The sequence below is a fragment of the Phalacrocorax aristotelis genome, chromosome 2 (assembly GCF_949628215.1).
Source record: "Phalacrocorax aristotelis chromosome 2, bGulAri2.1, whole genome shotgun sequence".
NCBI lineage: Eukaryota > Metazoa > Chordata > Aves > Suliformes > Phalacrocoracidae > Phalacrocorax > Phalacrocorax aristotelis.
The window spans coordinates 127,961,418-127,985,485 of NC_134277.1; the positions used below are offsets into that span (position 1 = coordinate 127,961,418).

The 24,068-nt window shown below is 44.6% G+C and overlaps 1 protein-coding gene across 1 annotated transcript in view; it reads left to right on the forward strand.

Annotated features, from left to right (window-relative positions):
• CLVS1 (clavesin 1) overlaps positions 1-23,393 on the forward strand; it is a 99,986-nt gene extending 76,593 nt beyond the window's left edge. The window contains exons 3-5 of the mRNA XM_075085110.1: positions 2,957-3,067; positions 4,185-4,420; positions 23,041-23,393. Of these exons, the coding sequence (XP_074941211.1) occupies positions 2,957-3,067; positions 4,185-4,420; positions 23,041-23,128 (435 nt within the window). The 3' untranslated portion in view covers positions 23,129-23,393. The remainder of the gene's footprint in view (positions 1-2,956; positions 3,068-4,184; positions 4,421-23,040) is intronic.
• The last annotated feature ends 675 nt before the right edge of the window (positions 23,394-24,068 follow it).

Genomic DNA, 24,068 nt, shown 5'->3' on the forward strand with positions numbered 1-24,068 from the left:
TTTGTTTGTGCTGCAATTGCATCTCTGAGCAACATGCTAATATGTCCAGCCTGGTTTTCAGATAAAACAACAGTAGTGCCCACAAATAATTAGACCAATTCCTGCATGCCATATTTTATTTATGCCATTGGAATAAAACGCAAATATATCCCCAGGACTGGGCATTTTTAACAAGGAATCAGGTTAAGAAAAGGTTGCATGATCCCAGGGTCCTTTTCACAGCAGGCTCCAAAAAAAATGTACCTCATTATAAAATACACCTTCCCAAGGAATCACAAGACATGAGAAATCAAATGAGAATTCCTAAAAGCAAAAGCTCTCCAGCAGAAAATCAATTTCAGCTACTTTCACCTTGCCCCGGGGAAAGCAGCAGAGACACTAAGTGGGGTATGGGAAAGGTCTCATACATCTTCCTGGAACTGAGCAAGGCAGACCTCCAGACGGGAGCTTTTCTTTCCAAGACAGCTCTGCTCTAATTAGGGACTTCTGCAAAATTGGTATGTTGCGGTTCCAAGCAGTGTCTGGATGATTCCCATATCAAATTTCTTTGGTTTAAAAAAAAAAATTATGTCTTTGTCCTTGTTCGAATTGACAGCCTTACAAATGCAGGTGGACTGAGGGATGAAGGTCAAATTGAGTTTATTGTGCTTAATAGGGTAAGGAACAAAAATTAGTGGAAAGCTACACGCAAAAAAATGTTCTTTGGTTGTTTTTTTCCTGGCCATCATGCTGCCTTTTCAAGGGTCTTTGTGCGTTTTGGCTGTACCTTCAGAATGAAATGATAGCAATTTTCTTTGAACAAAACTGTTTATGTGAGGGGCTTTCCTGTAACACTTAATCTAGTGATGTACCAGACAGAATCTAGTTTATGGACTCAAAAACCTATGTTGGGTGGACATAAAATTAATTTCTATGTAGGAAAGTACATCCTTCTACTTAGTCGACCTTTTCCAGAGGCAGTCTGCCAGTTTAAACCTCTCTCTGGTTCCTATAATTCTCAGCATTCAGTCCTTTCTGGGTAATGTAGTATCATTAAGGCTGGTCAACATGTTCTAAAAAAAACACAGGTTCCCCCTTGGAAATGGAGTCTGACATTTCTCACTGAAGACTGTGATTAGTATCATCTGTGCATTCCAGTGAGAAGGCAAAACAATTTTTCTTTTTCAGGTCAGTATAAATCTCTTTGTCTTAAAGTTATTTCCTTGCTTCCAATCTCTCATTTCTTTACTGTCCTTTGCTTCAGACTTAGACCATATCTTCTACACTGACCTATGTTGCTATGGTTCAACCTGGGACAGCTGTGGAAGCTCAGCTCCAAAAAGCAAAGGAGTCCAGAACTTCTTCTGTAGAGATACAGCTCGTGGGATGGCAGCAACCTTGACAAATATAGAATTTAAAAAAAAAAAAAGAAAAAAGAAAAAAAGGCAAATGTGGACTATTCCACTATTTCACAATTTTTTTTTAGACTATTCTGTAAAAGTTCCAAATCCTCAAAATATTCATTCCCATGTGGGAGGAAAGCAACTGAATATAAGCAGCTTATACTACTGTATAACAAAAGAAAAATATATCACTTATTGCCTGTGGCCACTCACAAACACTACTCAAGTATAGTTTAAGATGACTGCCAGGGCAATCCATGGCCAGTGCGAAAGAGCATAGAGAGTCCTGCCAACCTGCCTTGGGTGGCTGGAAGTGGTGGGATGCCTACACAGTGCTAAATCTGGGAGATAATTTGACCTTGAAGCGGCACAGAAGCTTTACTGAGCAGGTGTATAAGGGGATTTTCCATATCATCTCACAAATCCACCCCATATCCTCACCAGCTGTGTTCAATTGCTGATGCTCCAGGGGAAGGTGAGAGAAAGCCCCAGAACACCCCATGCTAATTGTTGGGGGGGAATGAACCTATCTGAGTCCCAAAGCCAAAGCCCTGAAGGAAGAGACCTGATTATGCTCTGTCTTTATATGCTGAGCTGTAGGGGTTAGGAGCACAGGCAGGATGAGGACGGCTTCATCAGGATCTCCTGTCACAGAGGACAGACAGACACCTCTCCTCTCGCTGGAAGAGTATTTGCACACAGGAGCAGCTGTCTCCCCACTATTTACGCAAGCGAAAAAGCCTAGGCTCTTCCCTGAGCAACGCGCAATTTTTAGATGAGAGCGTAGGTACAAAATGCCCACCACAATATACAATAACCTTTAAAGACACGCCAGCAACCTCCTTTTTTATTAAGTGTGCCACACTGGCCGAGCGGAGCAGGACGCTATTGCAAACACCTCCCTGGCGGGACGCTACCTGCATGTTAATGCCGAGGGTGTTTGTGCACAGCCTGGCAGCAAGCGCTGGGCTCCAGCAGTTTCCATGGCGCCGTCGTGGTGCGCTCTCCCTACACCTTCACTTATCAGCATTTCCCACCCATCCTCCTCCCCATAATATGCTGCTCGCTCACCCCGAAAGGTCAGCCATTGTAATGATGATTTTAGCAGGGGGGAGGCAGGGAGGCTGAAGGGTGAAAAGGTGAGCTCTGTGCAGCGATGTGCGTGGGAACCAGGGTCCTGCTTTACGCCACACAATGAGAAATTAGAAAGCTTCCCCTCGAGGGAGCGGTGCTCATCAGCCCCCTCTCACTTCCCATCCCAGCCAAGTCAGATGCCCTGATGGAGTTAAAAAATGTTCAGGCGAAGTGTCTGGAGACCCTACTTTAAATCATCAGCAACTGATGCGTTAGTGTGTGGAGGGGAGAAGGGACTGTGTCTGCTAACAGAAGAAACTGATGCAAATGTTTCCAGGCGCCTTTCTTTTTCTATCTTTCTCCTGCCCCCCCTCCCAGCAAGCCCAGTGCTCCTTTGCAGAGGGAAAGAGGCAGACTTCTTCCTCTGACTTTCATCCTATTGACTGCTGGGCTAAAGCACTGCATCTATTAACTGCCTTCCGTTTTCTTTCTTTCTGTAGGACAGCTTTCCTGCCCGTTTTGGAGGAGTCCATTTTGTCAACCAGCCCTGGTACATCCATGCCCTGTACACGCTAATCAAACCGTTCCTCAAAGACAAGACAAGGAAAAGGGTAATTAGACGGGGCCGGGGCGGGGGGATAGGAAGTTGCAGAGCCAGAGTAACTGAGTAGGTGCCTGCTTTGTTTTCTTCCTTCTTTTTCTCTCTGCATTTTTCATATAGCCTTGGAGAATTGCTGCTGTTACTAAAACTTAGAGTTTGCAATGGTCTGGATTGAATCAATAGCTCAGCCAGGGACCAGAAAGCTGTTATCACTAACAGAGTGTAGGTACATTTTAACGGGACATGCTCAGGGATAGAGAGAATTGGCAATGTGGAGGGATTACCAGGCCTGGCTGAAGTCACTTGCAGTGCGGGAAACTTCAGCTCAACCCTTTTTGTGGAAGTAAAATTTCCTATTTCATTCCTTCAGCAAGTAGACTGTTTTCACATGGTGGTAAGGGGTTTCCACAGAAAATGCCTATGCCTGAAGGCTGTTTGCTTGCACTGCAGAAGAGGCAGGTCTTCCCCACTGAAACCCATGTGAACTGTGGTCCTGCAGTCATCTTGGCCTCTGCAGTCTATCAAACAGCTCCTGGATCATCTCTCAGAAGGACCCAGAGCCTACCCTGGGCTATGTCTGACCAGGCAGAACAAGGGTAGTACCAGCCTGAAAGCAAAGCGGGGTTAGAGAGACAAATGTTGCCGAGGCAGCGCCAAGTGGCAACACAGCCCTACACCCCTGGGAAAGGTCAGTCCTGGGGTGCAGGGCTGGGTTGCCCTCTCAGATGCTGAGGACCTACTCCTCACATCTTCCTTCAGTAAGCTCCACTATCTCCCTTTTCTTCTCACCACTCTTCGTACAAGCCTCTATCCTCTTACAGTAGCAATAATCAGTCATTATTCCTGACTTGCACTTTCGCTCACCTGGTACTTAAGAAAGTGAAAGTGTCATGTGCCAAAAGGAAGCTTATCGGGATTTTCAGAAGTGTTTACGGTGCTAATTCTTCAGCTGCACAACCCAAAGCTAATCCCTGTCCTCCCACTAGCCCACACCAGTGCTTCAGAAATTCCCACCTCTAAGTGCAGCGCCAACTAATGACGCTCCAACCTCATTAGTGCTGTTATTATTATACTTAATGAAGTAAGGAATCGATGATGACTTTGAACTTCCTTTTTATTTGTTAAAGATCTTTCTTCATGGTAACAACCTGAACAGCCTTCACCAGCTAATACACCCTGAATGCTTGCCCTCTGAATTTGGGGGGACTCTTCCTCCGTACGACATGGGGACGTGGGCACGAACGTTACTCGGTCCTGACTACAGTGATGAAAATGAATACACCCACACCTCCTACAACGCCATGCACGTGAAGCATGCGTCCTCCAACCTGGAGCGGGAGGCCTCGCCCAAACCCATGAAAAGGTTAGTATTGCCTTTGAAATCATCTTTTATTTGGCTTCCGAAACTAGTTTGGCATTAATCTAGCAGGAAGGGCTCATCTGGCTCGGAGAGAGGCTATAATTTGGCAAACATTCATGGTAAGGAGCACTTCACCCTGGACTGCCTTCACAGTGTGAACTCCTCTCTCTGGAACCGTAATTACTCGTCTGATTACTGTGAAGGAAAACAAGGGGAAATTAATGAGCCCCTGCACAGAGCATTACAGAAAGTATACCAGAGTGACATGCTCTTCTGTACGGTGTAGTGCAGTCAGCAGCACCACTTCAGTGCTGGTAGCTATTGCTGTCGCTGCTGTGCTGCTGACCCCAGATACTGAAGATAAGGGCTTTAGCTCCTCGGAAATGCAGCTTTTGTACGATGAACACCACTGCCCTCTAAAGGGAAAATGGGTTATTCGTCTCCTGCTGCTTCTGCTCCTGCTTTCTCCATCCAGCCCTGCAACAGCAGCAAAGCTGCTCTTTTAGGACCTCTGATTTTATATCTAGTGGTTCTGCATTCAGCTCTGAATGCTTAAGATTACGTCTTCCAAGAGTATCACCCTCAGTAATTTGCACTGATTGTGGGGATGGGGTGAGGAGGGTTGGATACCTGGCACAGGTTTGCGGGTGGTACGGCAGAGCCGACACCAGCTGCAGCAAGCGATAGCCAGGTTGGCTCCCCTGCAGGAGGGTAACATCTGCCCTTGCCTCACCCCCCACGCTGCACTCCTCAAAACTACTTTCAATGGAGATCATAGCAATGCTTTAACTTGCTGCTGCCACTTGATGAGTGCAGTGCTCACAAACACGCCGTCACTCTGTGTGACAGGGAGCGGCCATCATTTTGTCAGAGCAAAATCAAAGCTGACAACATAGACAAGCCATAATGTCATGCAATTAATTTTAAAAGTCTTTCATCTTCAGAGGAAAAAGAAATGCATCCTTGATTTGCAGCTCCCTCCCAGGTCAGAGAGATGCCACGCTGCTGCAGCTGCAAAGTGAACCCCCGTGCTGGAAACATGAACACAGAATACTGACATTAAGTGCTGTGAGTCCCATGACTCACAGGGCCACGAGACTGCAGGGCGACGACCCTTTGCAGGGTTGCAACCACGGCATGAAGGGAGGTGGCCATCTGCATAGTCAGCAGTTCTCACTACTGACAGCCAGCCAAGACTGGGATCCAGGACGAGTGTACAGAGCCTGTCCCAGAGAGCTGATTTTAAAACAACTTTTTTTTTTTTTAAATATTAGCAGTGGAACACATTGAATGATTTCAGAAGGATGCTAACTAAATACTCCATTATTATTAAATATCTCAAGGGTGTACAATTTATGTAGCTTTATACAAAGAAATCTGCAGTTTTTAAAGCTCTGAAGTGTTACAAGCTGTTCATGGGTAAATCTTTGCTGAGGATTAGATCCTCGGCAGCAAAGAAGGGAGGGTCTTATTGTGCCCTCAAGGGAGAACCTCAGCTTGAAAATTAGTTCAGTTCCAGAAAACCCTGCCTCGAGGCAATGCTTTCTTTTATAATCTGTTCACTAATACAAAAGTGCATTAATACAAATATGGTGAGTGGATGACTCTAATTTGTCATGTTGCCTCTGGGCAGACTAGATCTAACTTTTAGCCTAATATCGTTACTCGGTGGTTAAATGAACCATCTGATCTTGTACCCTGTCGTCATTACTAGCTGTTAGAGGTGAAAAGTTCACTGCTTCAACAGATATTCTCCTATGAGTATTTGCTTTGATTCTTCTTCCCCTGAAATTACTGTTTGGCCTAACTTGAGGTAAAAGCCTATGCTTAGTAAGCATAATTGTGTGCTTTATTGGATTTATTAAACCAGGTTTATATCTAAGGCCTATTAAAAGGTCTACAGACTTCTACCAGCATTACCTGTCTTTATATATCCTCCTTCCTTGCTCCTTTAGGTTCATATATCTCTAACATAAAGAGAGTCTCGAGCCATGGCTGAGATTCCGGGATACTCCAGAGAGGTTTTTGCTAGGCATAGGTGATCTTCTAGTATTAGTCTTCATCTTAAATATAATTCCTTCACAATTGCTCCATCATTTTTTCCCTTATTGAAACAATTTTGCAGTTGCATTAAAAATCTCTCCTTTCCTCCTCCACTCACAGCGTAAAAATCTTTAAACTCTTGAGTAAATGCGGTAATTTTCTAAGTGTTTCTATGCTGAAATGTTGTGTTTCACAAAAATAAAGGTGGCTGACCTTTTCTTTAGCACTTATGTTCCTCTGAAAGGGGTAAATATATGAAGACTGAGCCCTCTTGGGTTTCTGTAATTTGAGGATGAGAAGCCTTGCTGAACAATTACGGGTCTTCTCTTCGCTGACTTCCCAGATATTACTGCAGGTTTACCTGCCCAGTAATTAGCTGCAGGGGAGGGGAAGGGCAGTGTTTATGAGAGGTGGATTTACCCCAGAGACTGGGGGGAGGGTGGTTGTTCCCACCCATGGAGCACTGTTCTGCTGCATGACAAGGTGCAGGGCTGCAGATTGCCGCTCCTGGCTCTGCGGCTGCTTGCTGTAAAGCCATACAAGCACATCCTCACTAGATCTGCCATTGGACCAGTGCTGTGTTAAAGCTTTCTTAATCTTGGAGCTCAGTGCTGCTAGAATAGCTTGGAGTCTTGCACTGTGACCACAGAGAAATGACCCTGTGAAGTGTAGTACTGCCATCCTATGCCTAGAGAGAAGTTCACACTGGGCACAGCCTACGCCAAGTATAGTGTCTCAAATTCTAGAAGCAGAGATGCTGAGAAAACAAGATAGGAATTATACACCTGGAAGAAAAATCCCAGGAAATTAAATCAGAGGATGACTGACCATAATACTTTTGTAGTCACTTAATCTATGTTAGAATATGAATACAGAGGGAGAAAGAAAAGGGCATTTTCAAGATGTGCCTGAGACTAAACTAAAATCATCACCTGGAAATTAAAATAAGTCTCAAAATGCAGACAAAGAGAAAATGCAACACCAAGCAGCAGTAGGAGGGAGTGAAGCCAGAGCAGGTACGCGCCCGTACCTTTGCTTCAGGACTGGCAGCAGTGCTTTGGCTCCCATCACCAGGGCAGACGCATATAACTTGAAACAAGTTCACCTGAGAGTTGCAAGGATGGTGAGGAGAGTGGAGAACATATTTTTCCAGCAAGAAGCTATCGAAAATAGTTGTACAGCCTCACAGAGCAAAGGTTGAAATGGATATGATCATTCTACACAAATAAAGGAGGGAATAAAAACTGAGGAGAAAGAACAGGTATTTGAGAAAAAGGACATCTTAGGCTTGAGATCAAATGGGTATAAGATGTCCAAAGTATACCTTAGCTGCAAATTAGAGGAGTAGGTTTGCTACTGATCAGAGTAGTGAGTTACTGAAACAGCTTGTCAATGTGACAACCTAACTGATACACGAGTGAAAGGTCTGATGTAAGGTGGCTCCCAGTGGTCACAGGAGACTAGAATTGCCCCTCAAAGTTTCCTTAGGCTCCAGTTTCTGCTCCCCTTAACAGCAATGGGACCAGAACATTATCTTCTCCTCAACCACAGTCAGGGGTGGTTTTTCCTGTGACTTGAAATTGCACAAGATCTGTTCTCAAAAAACCACAGTCCTTGTTTACTTCAGAGAAGGGAAGTATCATAGATGGGGAAAGGTTTGAAAATCCTCTTAGAAAAAAACTGCCACTGACTCTAGGTAGCAACATGATCTTGAAAATCTTGAGATTTGACAAGTTTCTATAATATGGAAAATCTTTAATCAAAATTATTGCAGTTGTCATTTTTCCACCAGTGGCCACATGAAGCCCCACTGGGGCAAAATCAAAACAGTGGAAATTGCACTCCCATCTGCAGTATTATCTCACACCCTGGGAAAAATCCCAGAACCCAAGTGCTGTATGAACAGATGGGAAACAAAGCAAAACAGCTGATGACTCCACATAATGAGTCTTAATGGCCAGGGGAAAAAAAAAAGCAACAATAACAAAAATCCATTCAGAATATATCTGTTTATTAAGATTCAGCTCAGTGAAGTTTGAAATGGGCAAGGTAATAAACGTACAAACCAGCATTAATACAGTAATAGCAAAGTCAGTTCAAGCCGACAGCTTGGCCGCATCCATTTGATGATCCTGGGAACAGCAATGGCAACAGACACTTCCCGGTCTTAGGCCATCTCTTCCGAACGGTCTGCATCCACGCAGGGAGCCTGTCACTTACGAGCAGTGAGATTTGAGAGCGATGTAAATGGTGTGAAAATTCGGAGCACAGGGAAGAAAATCACCTCTCTTTCAGCTGTGGCCAAACCTTCTGTGAGCCCTGATGGTCAGAAAGGGGCCTTGGGTTGCTTTGGTCGACAGGGAGCTAACACAAAAGCAAAGCATTTGCCTGAGGCACTCATGCTGGCTTTTGTTGATGAGCTGTTGTTTTTGGGAACAGCTGGAGGTTTTATCTGGGTGTGCAGTGTAATGACTAGTTATGGTGGATGGTTAAGCCTAGCAGTTAAAGAGTCAGAGACTGCTCTCAACATATCACTGTACCAATAGAGCATAGTCTTTTGGCCAGCCACAGTGGGAGAAGCATGCCTGTATCTGTGCGAGCATCCCCAATTGGAGAGATGGATTCAGTGATGGGGGAAGATGTGGAGGACCCCAGTTCTTTGAAGACTTTCTTTTTTCCCAAGTGTCACCCTACTCTTACACTTGGGTCCAGCAGCAGCAAGTAACCTGCAGTAGCACACTGCCTCCCTGTGTGTGACTCGCTTTTCTGTACAAGATCTGCCTTTCTGCAGCTGCATCTGTGTCACTTCTTGATGTCTGAATTTGATCTTCAGTCCAAGTGACAAAGACTGTTCTCTGCCTTTGTTTGTTCCCCACACAGTCACCAAGCACAGCCTGGGAGATGACTGTTCCTTCTCTCTCCCAGGCATCAAAAAAGTGCTTGCTTTTAACCTGCTGCCAGTGCAAACAGAGCTGAAAACTTAGTTCAATTTAAAATTGTCCTGCAGAGAAAGGAAACTTTACCTAACAGCTACATATATATTCTAACCAAACAACCTGTGCTTTTTAATTCAGTTTATTTAACCAAACTTTAATTAAGGATAACTTTAATAAAATTTGCGGTTAAGAATTATTCTTAGGATAACATAGATTGCAAAGGCATTACCATCACCAAGGCATTACCATCACCAAGGCATTACCATCACCAAGTCAAGCTCATTAGAGATTCAAAAAATTCAGACTTAGGGTAAAACTTTTAAAGACAAGCATGCTAACTGTGAAAATGTACAATTCATGCATCAAGTGGGCTTGGCAGTGTTAGGTTTATGGCTGGACTTGATGATCTTAAGGGTCTTTTCCAACCTAAATGATTCTATGATTCTGTAACTTTTCCTCCTGTGAAGTAGAAACTTGAGCGCCTAAAGATGCAATGACCTTCCTTAGTGGTTCATCAAAAGTCCCTGTATTAGGCATTTTGAAAATGCAGTGAAAAAACCTGTTGGAATGTGTTGTCCCACGTTGTTGAGTCAGAGCATGTGGACTTTTATGCCCTAGATTAAAGTGAAAGCATTTTAAAGTACAGACTAGGGTTTGCCATTATTGCCTCCTGATGCGTGCATTTTCAAAAGGACTGATCTTCAAACAAACTTGTCACTGAAACGAATTGTTGGTTCTCAGAAAAGGGATCCTGCTCCCAGAAGGAAGGGTATCAAAACTGGTATACACTAGTGCTGACTGGAACAGTTTTAAATCCAAAAGGGGCCATCCGTGGGGGTGACATATGTAAGGTTTTTATTTATTCAGACTGGTTCCTCCATATGCCCAGCTGGGCTGTGCAAGGCAGACCTTTCTAGTTGTTACCCTTGGTGTGACCTTAATGTTCCTTTGCCATATGTTTCTGCTTTTATGGGTCATGTTTTATGCCGGTTCACAGTCAGCACCAATTTACTGCAGAAAGAGTAAAATACCAGCAAATAAAAACCAGTATGAAAATGTGTGAAAACTTCTTACTGCCCATGGATGGCATCTGGGTTGTGCTGCTTGTAGCTGGGGTGTACTTTCACATGTGCTGGGGGAAAAGGGAAAGACTCCATATAAGACTTCAGTTAAAGTATCTCTATAATATGCGAGACCTATGGTGCAAGACTTCTATTCACTATTTTATTATTAATTATTTTAAGCAATGGAGAATTTCTGAATGCTTATGTGGAAATGCTTCCCCCATACACAGATTATGAATGAGACATGTCTTGATAGTAAAGCAGATGTCCCAGGGAGATGCACATCACATAATGTATGCATTATCTAGCAACATAGATTATTAGCTGTTGAACAGTTTTATAGCTTTTGACCGGAATTCTGCTCATACATCAGAGAGAAATGGAAAGGAGATGGTGGATCTGGCACATTAGGAGGTCCTGGGGAGGCTGCAGGGGAGACAGTGCAGAATATACTCAGGAGCCAGGAGTAAGAGATGCTGAGGAAGAGATCAGAGTTGCAAAGCCATGGCTGAACCAAGGACAGGAGGAACGGGTAACTTGGTGCTAGGGGTCCCCTGGGGCAAGGCAGGAAATCAGTTGCTCTCAGGGCATTGACAGTGTGGTTTTCATCTGTTTACAGCACTCAATTACCAGTGACCAGTGCACGGGTGCACAAACACAGGCTGGAGGTAGGAATGGCAGAACCAGTGCTGTTCAAGCTGCCTAAAATATTGCATTGTAAATTATGTCTTCAGCTGGCTATAAATTTGCCAAAAGTTTAGTAGTTTAGATTAGAGGCATGACACTTAATAAAACAAATGGTTTTACACTGCTTATGTCTTTTGTTGCCCTGTGAAAAATCCACCTACATCTGGCTGAGTTACAAGCCTTTGAAAAGGCAATTCACACATGCTCTGTAGAAACATATTTAATTTTAGCATTTAATGACCTCAAGGATTGCTTCATGCTTTAGCTTGGCCTCCCAGCATAAATAAACTAGTTCAGCTCAAGTTGATTCAATGCTGACAATGCACATCTGCTCTCTAGGCTATGGGGTGCAGAGGGCTTTTGTAATTACAACTTTTGCTTGTGATCACAACAACTTTCCCTGCACTAGGCCAGGCTGTAGTAAGACATGGAGCCGGGATTTAGAAGCCTGACACCCCATAATCAGGCTCCCTCTCTGCTGTTGGCAGGAGAAATGGAGAGATGAGGATTCAGCGGTGAATCCAGCTGGGATACTGGGAACTGGGGTCACTGGGGTAGGAACCCCAGGGCAGACTGAAAGATGAGGCAGGCATAAAGGACTGGAAGCAGCTGGGCTAGGAAGCACACTTGGTGGGCAAGCAACTGGGGATGCTTAGGGGCAGGGCTGCTGGAGTCTGGGAATGATCCTTTGGTTGAGCCTGTTGGGTGCAGCCCTGGAGAAGTGGATCCTGCTCTCCCTCTCTCCCAAGCCCCTGTGGTGGCCTGGCAAGTCGCTTAAACCAAACTTCACACAGATGGTGAGCTTGCACATTGCTTATTTTCAGCTTGCCAAACTATAGACTCTGGGGTCTAATTTCCAGAAATACTCAGCGTTCACCTGCAACAAAATTCAATGGGACATGTGCTTTGAACACACAGTCTGCCATGTAATGCTGAGCACTCTGCAAATTCAGCCTCTCAGCACTGGGAAATGGGCACCCCACATTAGAGGAAAACTTGGACCCTAATCTCACTGTGCTTCAGCTTTCCACATTCAAAATGGAAATAAAAAAATATCCTCACAGTCGCACTATGGCAGTAAATGAATTAGTATTTAAGAGGCACACAAGTACTGCGTTGATGAACTCCAAAGAAAAGCTCAGGAGGGAATTAACAAAGGCTATCTTCAGCGCAGGCTTGGAATAATATGCAGCAAATGTGTCACAGAGCTACACGCTGAACCGCTAGAAGAAAGCAAAATAAATAGCCACCTATTAGCTCAGCACTATCTACCCTGAGCACTGAGGGGGGAAAGAGACCTCTGAGAAAGGACAATGTGTGCTCCTGGGGCTGGGGTGCAATGCAGGGGTCACAGTGCCCCCGCACACTCAGCCAAGTGACTGCTGCTCCCACAACCTACATTTTGGCTTTTCCTGCTGTGGCAGTGTTTGGCTTTCCAGCCTAAATAGTACATCTGCGGGGTTGCTTTCATGCTGTAGTGCTGTTCTTGCTAAGGACAGGAAACCTCTGATGTAGGGCAGGGGACTAGGAAGACTGACACCCTTTGCTCTCAGGGCTCCGTCTTCCCTGTTATTGGCACACAGAACTGAAGAGACTATGGTTTGTTGGTAAACTTGGTTGAGATACTGGGAACTGGACTCACTGGGATGGGACCAAAAAAGGCAGACTGAAGGACAAGGCAGGTGTAAAGGGCTGGAGCTGTCCTTTATAAAGCTGTTGGGCTTGGGGGAGCGCTTGGTGGGCAAGGAACTGCGGATGAGCAGGAAAAACCTGAATGGTGATGACAGGAGTGTGTGTGTGCAATATTCATAAAGTGGGAGAAGCCCATTTTCTTCATTACTTGGCCTGTCTTTTGTTTGGATATCATATCCTGCACACTTTTTAGTAGCTCTTGCCTAATCTGCTGTAAATTGGTGCTGACTGCTGCTGCTGGCTTTGTGACTAGGCTTACCATTTGATGGGTAATATATTGCTCCACAGGGTATTAAGGATCTTCCGGGAATGCCTGTCTGAAGCAGGTGCTCCTATTCTTTCTATTGGAAAAAAAGCATGTAGAGGGGTCAGTCTATGGCAGAGAAAGGAAATGAGAGGACAAGTTCCCACCCATGCCTTTCCCCAGCCCCGGACTAGGATGTGACCAAGGCAAGGTCTTGACACAGAAAGTTAGAAGCACGTAGGAGGAGGAGATACCACACTGATAAATGAAAAAAGACCAAGCTGTGCACCCTAATTCCAAGGTTCGTGGCCCAGACCAATTCCTGTCTGTTGCTCAGGGATAGCCTCTGCTAAAGGAGGCTGGCTGCATTTGCCCTGCGTAGCACCTGGCTCTTACTCTCCTCTGGGCCTCAGTGACCTTACAACCATATGAGCTATGCCAAATACTTAAACATTTCTGTATTTTTTTCGCAGTTCAGAGTGTCTGCAGTAATCTGAGAACTGTGTTATAGCCCACCAGAGAACTATTTTTACAGCAAGTGCCAAAGGGTATGCCCTGCATCCCCTGGGGTGTGGGCTAAGGGAGGGTTGGGACAGGGTGCACAGCTGGCTGGCCCATGGGTAAAGCCAAAGGCTGCGCAGTGTCACCCCTACTGCTTTTTGGTGCAGACCCTGCACCCTGGGTTTGCGGTGGAGAGAAGTAGCTGGGGCCATGAGAGGAGGGGCATGGAGATTGCTGGCAGACACCGGGAGGATGAGGGGTCTCGTGCTGGGGGTCACTCTGCGGCAGTCACCTCTAGCGGTGTAGATGCTTTCACAGAGACTTCTTCACACATGCAGTAAAGCACAGATCTGGGCCATGGCCGCCCTGGCTTTGATGTGGCAAGGGACTACTCAGAGACCTCTCCCTGGGAAGTGCTAACCATCAGGGAGAAAGATGGTCCCTGCTTCCACAGTGGCCACAAAGTCAGCTCCTGTTTGGGAAGCACAGCAGCTTGTCGCCCTTGTCCTGTGGGCTAAGTACTGGCTGAGAGTAAGGTTAAAGCAGAGTTTTCATGCTGCTTTGTCCCCTGACTCACCGTGTCAGTGGATCACTTAACCAGCTCAGCTGTGCCCCTAGACACAGATGCTGCTTCATCTCTTTGAAATGCTGGAGTTGGTGCATCAAAGCTGCCCCTCTGGGCAGGGCTCTGCAGCAGAACAATGTGCTGTCTTAATGCAGAGTTGTGAGCCAGTGCAAGTGCAGAAGCTGCGGAGTTGCATTAGCAAGAGATTTCAGCATGGCTTATTAGCCTGGGCAGACAGCCACACTTCATGGCTTCTGTGCTGGAGTTGTGCACTGCTGAGCAGAGCTTGCCTGCATCTGCCTGCACCACCTGCGGGAGCATACACGTCTTCCAAGATGCCTTGCCCATACATTTAATTTTCAAGTGCTTTAAATACTAAAAGAGTACCTTTTACCACAATCCCTTCACACCTGCACGTCTGCATAGTTTCGGTAATATCAGGGGAAAAAAATATCCTTATTTTTCCCACCTGATGAATGTGGGAAACACTCTTGAGGTGTGTTGCAGAGCACACTCTGGGGTGCTGCACCCTCCTCTGCAGCCTGATGTGGAAGGAGGAGGGCAGAGAAAGAAATGCCCCTCAGACCTTGCAATACAAAAATTCATGGGTGTGATTTTTTTAAAATGCTTATTATGTTCTGTAAAGGGAATGAATAATTGGGAGATGAACAGCCCTGAGGTGCTGGTGAAATGGGAAGGGGATTAGAGGGAAATGAGCAGATGGGAGGTGAGAGGTAGATGAATAGAGACACACAATGTGATCTGATTGATTGGCTCCAGTGTGTCACTCTGAGAGCTTGAAGCCTCCTGCACTTGGGGGGAAAAAACATGCTACCCTCCTCCTTCCTCCATAAAACCCTCCAGAGAAGTCCATCACAAATGTAGTATGTGCTCGCTCCTGTGGGCTGCAGCACATCAGCATCGCTGTGATAAAAAGCATAAAATGAGGGATCAGAGAACTGGAATACGTGCTTTAAGGCAAGCGTGCCAGGACATGCTGGCAGTTACTGTTAGCTCAGTGCAGGATTTGGGTATTTTGTTTTTTATGGGAAACAAAACTGATACCAAACAGATGCCAATTCCTGTGAGCTGATTCACTCCAGCTGTACTCTGAGAACAGCCTTCTGAAATCAGTGCAGCTATAAGGCCTGCATCCAGTCGTCTTACATGGTTTTGGACTGAATTTGAGATAGTTGCATTAAAATGACCACACACACATAAGGCCATCTGCTCTCTCAGATATTGACGTACATACCCATGCAGTGCTGTCATCTGAAATACATGGCTGACCTGCTAGAGAAACAGCTGGACAGTGTCGATTTTCCAGACTTCCAAATATTCTTGCTGAAGAGTAAAGCAACCATAGGGGTTTGACTGATGCTTTAAATAGAGCACAATCAAATGCTACCTAGACGTCAGAAGTGAGACTGAGAATTCATTTCTCTTTCCATTTTCATTTTGCTTCCCTAAGCAAGCTTACCTTATCTTGGAAACTAGGCTAGGAAAGTCTATGGGCATTGACTTGTCTGTTGATTACTTTGGACTTAGTTTCCAGCCCACGGTGATCACGTTGTATTTTTACAGGAGCTAAGTCTCCCACATGTATCATGTCAAAGACAGACAGGCATGGGGTCTGCCAGCTCAGGGCCTTACACAGTGATCTTATCTGTGTGATACAAACAATTGCCTACTTGTTTTTAAAATTTAACTCAACCAGATCCCCCCCACCCAAGCGTCTTCCAAACAGGTTACTGAGAATTTTTAGCTGAGAAAGGAAGAAAGCTAGAAGGCTTTGAATTCAAATATAGTCACTTATAATTCCAAAGCTGCAGCACATGCAGGATGTGCCACATTTCAGGTGAGTATTGAAGCTAATATAGTGTGAAGCAGCCATGGCCATGGCATGTAGGAAACATTGCCTGCTAAATCATTGAACCTGTTCCCCCTGGTGTTAACGGATGAGAACTCATCGGAACAGGGACTCATGAATCATACATTTTGAACAGGTCAGATGAATTGCACCCCAAAAATGTCTATTTCTCTCTGCCATTTATAGCACAGAGTGACCACAGATGTCTGACGGTGAGTCGAACCACAACACAAGTGACAAAAATGTAGTGATATGAGGACACAGCCAATGCAATTACTATTTCCTGCTTAGATGATTAGTTCATATCTGATCCAGGTGAAAATGACTTTGGCGTGTCTTGAATATTACAAACTAGTTGCATTCATCCTGAAGAAACAACAGCAGAGGTGAGCGTCTGCTGCCTAAGTATAGGCATCTTGTACGACTTCAGTCACTGTGATGCCCTCTTGGCCTCCATCTGGTACTCCAGAAGGGCAGGAGTCCTCTATAAATCTTCTATAAATCCTGGGTCATAACAGTCAGCCATGGAAGGTTGTCTTGGATACCCTAAAGTGCCTTAAATGGCAGTAGGTATCTATGTTTAGTAGCTGAATGTCATCCACACTGTCAAATTTGACACCCCAAAGGCAGTATGAGCTTGGAAAGAAAATCATTGCCCTGTCAAATTAGAGAAACGTGAATTGGGGTGATTCAGAGAAGCTGGTATTTCTGTAGGCACATAATCACAAAGAGGTTGAATAAGGGACCTCTGGAGATCTTCTATCCACCTCCCTGATCAGAGCAGGTTGCCCAGGACTACATCTAGATGGATTTTGAATATCTCTAAGCACAAAGACTCCACAACCTCTCTGGGCAACTTGTTCCAGTGTTTGTCGATTCCCCCAGTAAAAAAATTTGTTCTTATGTTAAAATGAAAGTTGCTATATTTTAATTTGTTCCCGTTGCCTCTTCGGCTGTCACTGGGTATCACTGAGAAGAGTCTGGCTTCATATTCTTTACTCCACCGCATCAGGTATTTGTACACATTGATATGCAAAGGCAGCAAAATAAAAATGCTTTTGGCTGGTGCCATGAACTTCTGCTTGCCATAAGGTGCTGACAGAACAGCATCCTCAGCATTTACAGAGCCAAAGCTTAAACTGAACGTGCCAAACGAAGAAAGTTCTGTACTGCTCATTTACCATTTTACATCAAAATGGCTTAATCTTAATCTTGTTGTGCAAGGGGGTGTTTTGGTGTTTTAATGTAGAGGGTTGCAAATTACAAGGACTAGTCAGGGCAAAGGCATTTTGGTGCCTGACTATGATTTATTTGTCAATAGAAGATTCAGGTGGAGTTAGATACCCAAATATTTTTCAAGAACTATGATCAGATTCTACACAAAAATTTGAAACAAGACTGTAAAGTCCTCCAATGCAGTTAAAACAGGTAGCAGTAATTTTAAAACAGAAACTAGTCGTAGTCCTAGGTTCAATACTAGAGTCAGTGTACAAAACCCCCTACATATGGTGTAAACTTGCACATACCTAGAATATGACTGACTGCTTGCTTTGAACTGAATATATGTGTGAGATACACAAAAGCAAGATGAAACCAACACATAGGCTGCATTCTTTCAAATACTATTTGTTTTATACTAATTTCTACAGCTGCAAAATATAGTTACTGGTCTGTTGAAAATGCCTTCTGCAACGGTGGCCTATTGCAAATCTCCTTTTCTCTGTCATTAAATAAACCATAGCTATAGAATACATATTCCAGGATGATCTAGGCCAGTAAAACATATCTCTCACACTAAGTTATTACATCAGATTGTGAGCTGCATTGATATGTATTGCCAAAATACTTTTCTGAGCATCTACATTTTTAATATTTACCATAAATGAAGAATATGAAAAAAAGTATTTTAGATCTTGTTGAGACTTGAGTATTTTTTTTTCCTATGTAAAATTTAAGTTAAAAGCAAAACATTTTTCAGCAAATGAAAAACTGATGCATTTAGAAAATGAAAATGCAAACAAAACAGCAAGCCCTTTACTGTGGGGTCTTGGAAAATAGTGGTGATTGTTCAAATGACTACTGCACCCTTCAGATCAATGTCTGAACTGCTTATTTTAGGATAGGGGGTGAAGCAACTTCTAGCAGAAAAGGAAAAGAGATTGCTGCTGCAGAGCTTGGCAGATACTAAAATGTCAGTTGGATCCCTCTTCATGTTATTCAGAAGGGCTGGGCACAGCATTTGAACAATTTGGTATCGTGAAGTTGGAGGTCAGGCAGGCTGCAATGCATTTACTTGATGCTCCAGCTATTTTGGCTCTGCGTGGTACCTACATACAGAGTTTAGGATTATGTTGCTCCCAACCTGGTGTGCATCTGAGTATCAGTATGGGGGAGAAACTGGTATCTTGCTGTTAAAGATGCAAGATTTTTTTTGTGTGTGTGTAATGAGATGAGAGCAGAGATGACCAGCAGTGATCACAAAAGGCACAAAAATGAAAAACTGAGATTTTTCCTATTTTACTTAGAGCAGAAACTTCACTGTACATTGGCAAATGCTGCAATGGATCTGTGATAGTTTATATTCATTGTAAGGCAGTGGGTCAGACAGAAAGAATACATTGGTGACAAGTATTAATTATTGAACCATAGAATCATTAAGGTTGAAAAAGACCTCTAAGGTCATCAAGTCCAACTGTCAACGCAACACCACCATGCCTCCCAAACTATGCCCTGAAGTGCCACATCTACACATTTCTTGAACACCTCCAGGGATGGTGACTCCACCACCTCCCTGGGCAGCCTGTTCCAATGCCTGACCACTTTTTCAGTGAAGAAATTTTTCCTAATATCCAACCTAAATCTCTTCTGATGCACCTTGAAGCCATTTCCTCTCGTTTTATCACTAGTAAATTGGGAGAAGAGACTAACACCCACCTCCCTACAACCTCCTTTCAGGTAGTTGTAGACAGCAATAAGGTCTCCCCTCAGCTTCCTGTTCTCCAGATTAAACAATCCCAGTTCCCTCAGCCGCTCCTCATAAGACTTGTTCTCTAGACCCTTCACCAGCTTCGTTGCCCTTCTCTGGTCATGCTCCAGCACCTCAATGTCCTTCGTGTAGTGAGGGTCCCAAAACTGAACACAATACTCAAGGTGTGGCCTCACCAGCGCCAAGTATGGGGGCACTATTACCTCCCTGCTCCTGCTGGCCACACTATTCCTGATACAAGCCAGGATGCTGTTGGCTGCCTTGTCCACCTGGGCACACTGCTGGCTCATGTTCAGGCGGCTGTCAACCAACACCCCCAGGTCCTTCTCTGCCAGGCAGCTTTCCAGCCACTTTTTTCGAAGCCTGTAGCGTTGCCTGGGGTTGTTGTGACCCAAGTGCAGAACCCAGCACTTGGCCTTGTTGAACCTCATACAATTGGCCTCGGCCCATCAATCCAGCCTGTCCAGGTCCCTCTGTAGAGCCTTCCTACCCTTAAGCAGATCAACACTCTCACCCAATTTGGAGTTGTCTGCAAATTTACCGGGGCGGCACTCAATCCCCTTCTCCAGATCATTGACAAACATATTAAACAAGACTGGTCACAAAACCGAGCGCTGGGGAACACCGCTCATGACAGGCCACCAACTAGATTTAGCTCTGTTCACCACAATTCTCTGGTCTCAGCCATCCAGCTGGTTTTTTTTACACAGTGAAGAGTACACCCATCCAAGCCATGAGCCGCCAGCTTCTCTATGAGGATGTTGTGGGACACAGTGTCAAAGGCTTTGCTAAAGTCCAGGTAGACAACATCCACAGCCTTTGCCTCACCCACTAGGTGGGTCACCTGGTCATGGAAAGACATCAGGTTGGTCAGGCAGGACCTGACTTTCATGAACCCATGCTGACTGGGCCTGATGCCCTGGTTGTCCTGCACTTGACTGGTGAGCTCACTCAGGATGTATCACTCTATAATCTTCCCAGGTACTGAGGTTAGTTGACTGGCCTGTAGTTCCCCGGGTCCTTCTTCTGGCCCTTCTTGTAGATGGGCATCACATCGACAAGCCTCCAGTCATCTGGGACCTCCTCTGTTCCCCAGGTGAGCTCCTTTGCTAGCTCCCTCAGTACTCTCGGGTAGATCGCATCTGCCCCCATAGACTTGCGATTGTCCAGGTGGCTCAGCAGGTTGCAAACTGCTTCCTTCTGGATTATGGGGTGGTTATTCCAATCCCTGTCCCTGCCTTCCAGCTCAGGGGGCTGACTACCCTGGGGATAACTGGTCTGATGGTTAAAGACTGAGGCAAAGAAGGCATTTAGTACCTTGGCCTTTTCCTCATCCTCAGTGGCAATGTTCCCCTCTGCGTCCAATAGAAATTCTCTTTGGTCCTTTTGGTGTTAATATATTTGTAAAAACATTTTTTGTTATCCCTTACATCAGTGGCCAGGTTGAGTTCTAGCTGGGCTTTTGCTTGCCTAACTTTCTCTCTGCATCACCTAATGAGATCCCTGTACTCTTCTTGAGTTGCCTGCCCCTTCTTCCAAAAGCAGTAGACTCTCCTTTTTTTCCTGAGTGCCAGAAAAAGCTCTCTGTTCAGCCAGGCCAGTCATCTTCCCTGCTGGCTCATCTTGTAGCGCTTGGGAATAACCTGCTCCTGTGTCTTCAAGGCTTCCTTCTTGAAGAAAGCTCAGCCATCCTGGACAACTTTGTCCTTCAAGACTGCCTCACAAGGGACTCTCCCAACCAGGGCCCTGAACAGGCCAAAGTCTGCCCTCCAGAAGTCCACGGTAGTGATTCTGCTGACAAACCTTCCACCGAGAACTCATTTGTATTATGGTCGCTAAGCCCGAGACAGCCTCCAACCGTCACACCTCCCACCAGTACTTCTCTGTGAACAGCAGGTCAAGCAAGGCATGTCCCCTGGTAGGCTCACTTACCAGCTGCATCAGGAAGTTATCTTCCACACACTCCAGGAACCTCCTAGACTGTTTCCTCTCTGCTGTGTTGTATTTCCAGCAGACAACTGGTAAATTGAAGCCCCCCACTAGAACAAGGGCAACCAATTGTGATACTTCCCCCAGCTGCTTGTAGAACACTTCACCTACTTCTTCAGCCTGGCTGGGTGGTCTATAACAGACCCCCAGCAGGGTATCTGCCTTGTTGGCCTTCCCCCTCATCCTTACCCATAAGTACTCGACCTTATCATCACAACTGCTAAGCTCTATGCAACTGAAGCACTCCCTAACATACAAAGCCACCCCACCACCTCTCCTTCCTTGTCTATCCCTTCTGAAGAGCTTATAGCCATCCATTGAAGCACTCCAGTTTTAAGAGTCATCCCACCTTGTCTCTGTGATGGTGACTAAGTCATCAGGTACTAGTTAATTATAATTTTATCTGGTAGTCCAGAAAAGAAAATTAAAACCTGTTGATGTTGTGATTTGAATCAATTCTGCATCACTTTCAACACCACATGATCAGTTTTTGCTACCACATATTAGAAGTATGTAAGTTGCCATTTTGCATAATCTCATGAATCAACTGCTTTTCTACATTAAAATGCAGTCATAAACATTCTGCCTGTCACATTACTGTAAAAAATACACAGTGAAAACGTTTGGACAAACATATTTTCTTTGAAAACTTTGGCATAAAATCTTCCCATTGAGCATCCAGTTTTTGTTAGCTGCCTGGAGATTTTTTTTAATGACATTTTTATTATGCTTTGACGAAAGCTCCAGGCAAAAGAAAAATAATCATACAAGTTATTCACAGTCATGGTATTCAGTCCTGATCAAGCGCCACAGTACCAAAGGATGTAATTTATTAATGATTCTTATCAAAAGAGAGGTGTTATCTAGTCTCATGAAATAGCTAAGGCTTAAACTGAGGTTACCGTAATGAACAACTGGGAACTACAAACACATCCTGCAGAGAATGAGAGCTACCCCTAATTCTAAAAGCTATCCATGAGAAAACTGGCTCATTAAAATAATACTATGCACTGTGTAAATGCCTGGGCTGGATGGTTCTACCCCTACCTTTGAAAAAGTTCTCTTTTAAAAAGTTCCCAAATCACAGAATGACTTCACTCTAAAGCTCATTGCCCACTCCAAACTTGGAGGCAATTCCTAGCCCAAACCAGCGAAAATGGAGGATAACAAATGTCTGTAACAATAAACTCATCAGTTCCTCCTTCCATAGCTCAGTGAGCAAACGCTGGAGCACACAGACCTCAGAAAATGTAACAGTCTTGAATATTCCCACTAGTTTAAGCCCATTCAGCTTTTGTCACTGCAAGAGATCATGATGCTCCACTTTCTCTAGTGTTTAATTTTTTTACCCATTGGGTTTATGTTTTTTTTGTCCATTAGCAGCAAAGGATAAACTATGCTTCCCACCTTGAAGTCAGAAATTAATTTAAAAGGGACTGCCCTGAATAAAGTTCTTCAGAGGTGCAGAGAAGGAGACGAAGATAAATTGCAGGATGGAGCACCAGAAGCTCCCTCATCATTATATTAATTCTGGCCTCTTCATTGATCTTGGGTAACTCATGAAACTTCTGCCCCTTAAACTCTGACATCAGTAAAATGTGATTTATCTACTTGTCTTTTTCAAGATTTGTAACAAGTGTAAGCTGAGACAGACTCACTTCTGCAAGCATTTGTAAAAATGGCTTTGCTTTTGCAAAGTATTCCAGTAAGCAGTTGCACACGCAGTTTTGCCTAGGAAGACATTAAGGACCAACAGATCTCATGGTATCTCAGGATCAGGCCTTTAAGCTGCCGAGTGCACTCAGCCTTTTGGATAGCAGCTAGAGTGCTAAATATTTAAAGCATTTGAGGCACGCAGTGAGTCACATCCCTGTTCGTATTCAAAGGAATGCTTCTCAAATTCCTTATGCATTCCACAGAAAGGAAATAAAAAGCCATAAAGGGGAAAATAGGCAAAAGCAAAAATCATAAAACGAAGCAAAGGGACTCCAGGAAGGTGAGTGCTCCTGCAGCAGCCTTCGCTAGCATGTGTCTTCTTGCTTTCAGGTCCCAGTCTGTGGTGGAAGCCGGCACGCTGAAACACGAAGACCAGGGGGAAAGTGAGAACACCCAGCCGCTGCTGGCTCTGGACTGAGCTCCCATGTGCCCAACGCACCCAGATACGTTAACAGACTTCCACAGTACGAGAAACCCACAGAGCACACGACACGCACACATGAACACACACACGCACGTGTTTTGCTTGAGAACAAGTCCTTCATGTTTCCTGAGCAAGTAACAACTGTCACCAGCTATCTGTCTGCGCGGCCAACGCTGAGCAAAAAGAAATTTCTATTGACGCAGGAGTCTGTCCATATACAAAGATTTCTTTCTTTTTTTTTTTTTTTTTTTTGACTTAGAACATTAAAATATTGGAAATGAGGGGACTGCTTTCTCTGTTTAAAGAAACCATGGTGCGTCAGTAGAAGCTTTCCCAAAGCCTCCAGGAGGGATACCCAGATTTATAGAAGCGAAGGTGAAATGCATCTCAAATTTAAACTTTGCACTATAACTAGTAGTTTACTTTGGCTCAGAGGGCAGAAATAGCAGCATCTATTGCTCAAGTCTTACAGAAAGATTTCGCATCAAAAAAAAAATAAATAGTGCCAGCGTAATGCCATTCAACATGACATTTTGTGACTGTCTCATCTGTGCTGCTTATAGGGATCATTTATTTCAGTATCTAGCAAAAATTATTCTTAACTTTTGAAGCCCTTATAAAACTGTCAGCTAACCAGAATATGCTGTGCGGGCAGCAGACACACGCAATTTGAAATGCAGTTATTTAATTTTAATGACATGTTTTTCCACTGGCAACTCGGGAGCTGGTTAGATGTGTGTGTGTGTGTGTGCGCGCGCGCGCGTGTGTGTGAAGGGGGGGTGCTAAGGAGACCCATTGGACACATTCACCAGTGATTAACGGTTCAATCCAGATTGTTTCATTTAGGCCACAACTGGAAATGAAAGCTCTGCAGATCCATTTACTCCCTTCCCTCTTGCAGTCAGTGAAAGGTGTAGCCAAAGGGTACACTGAC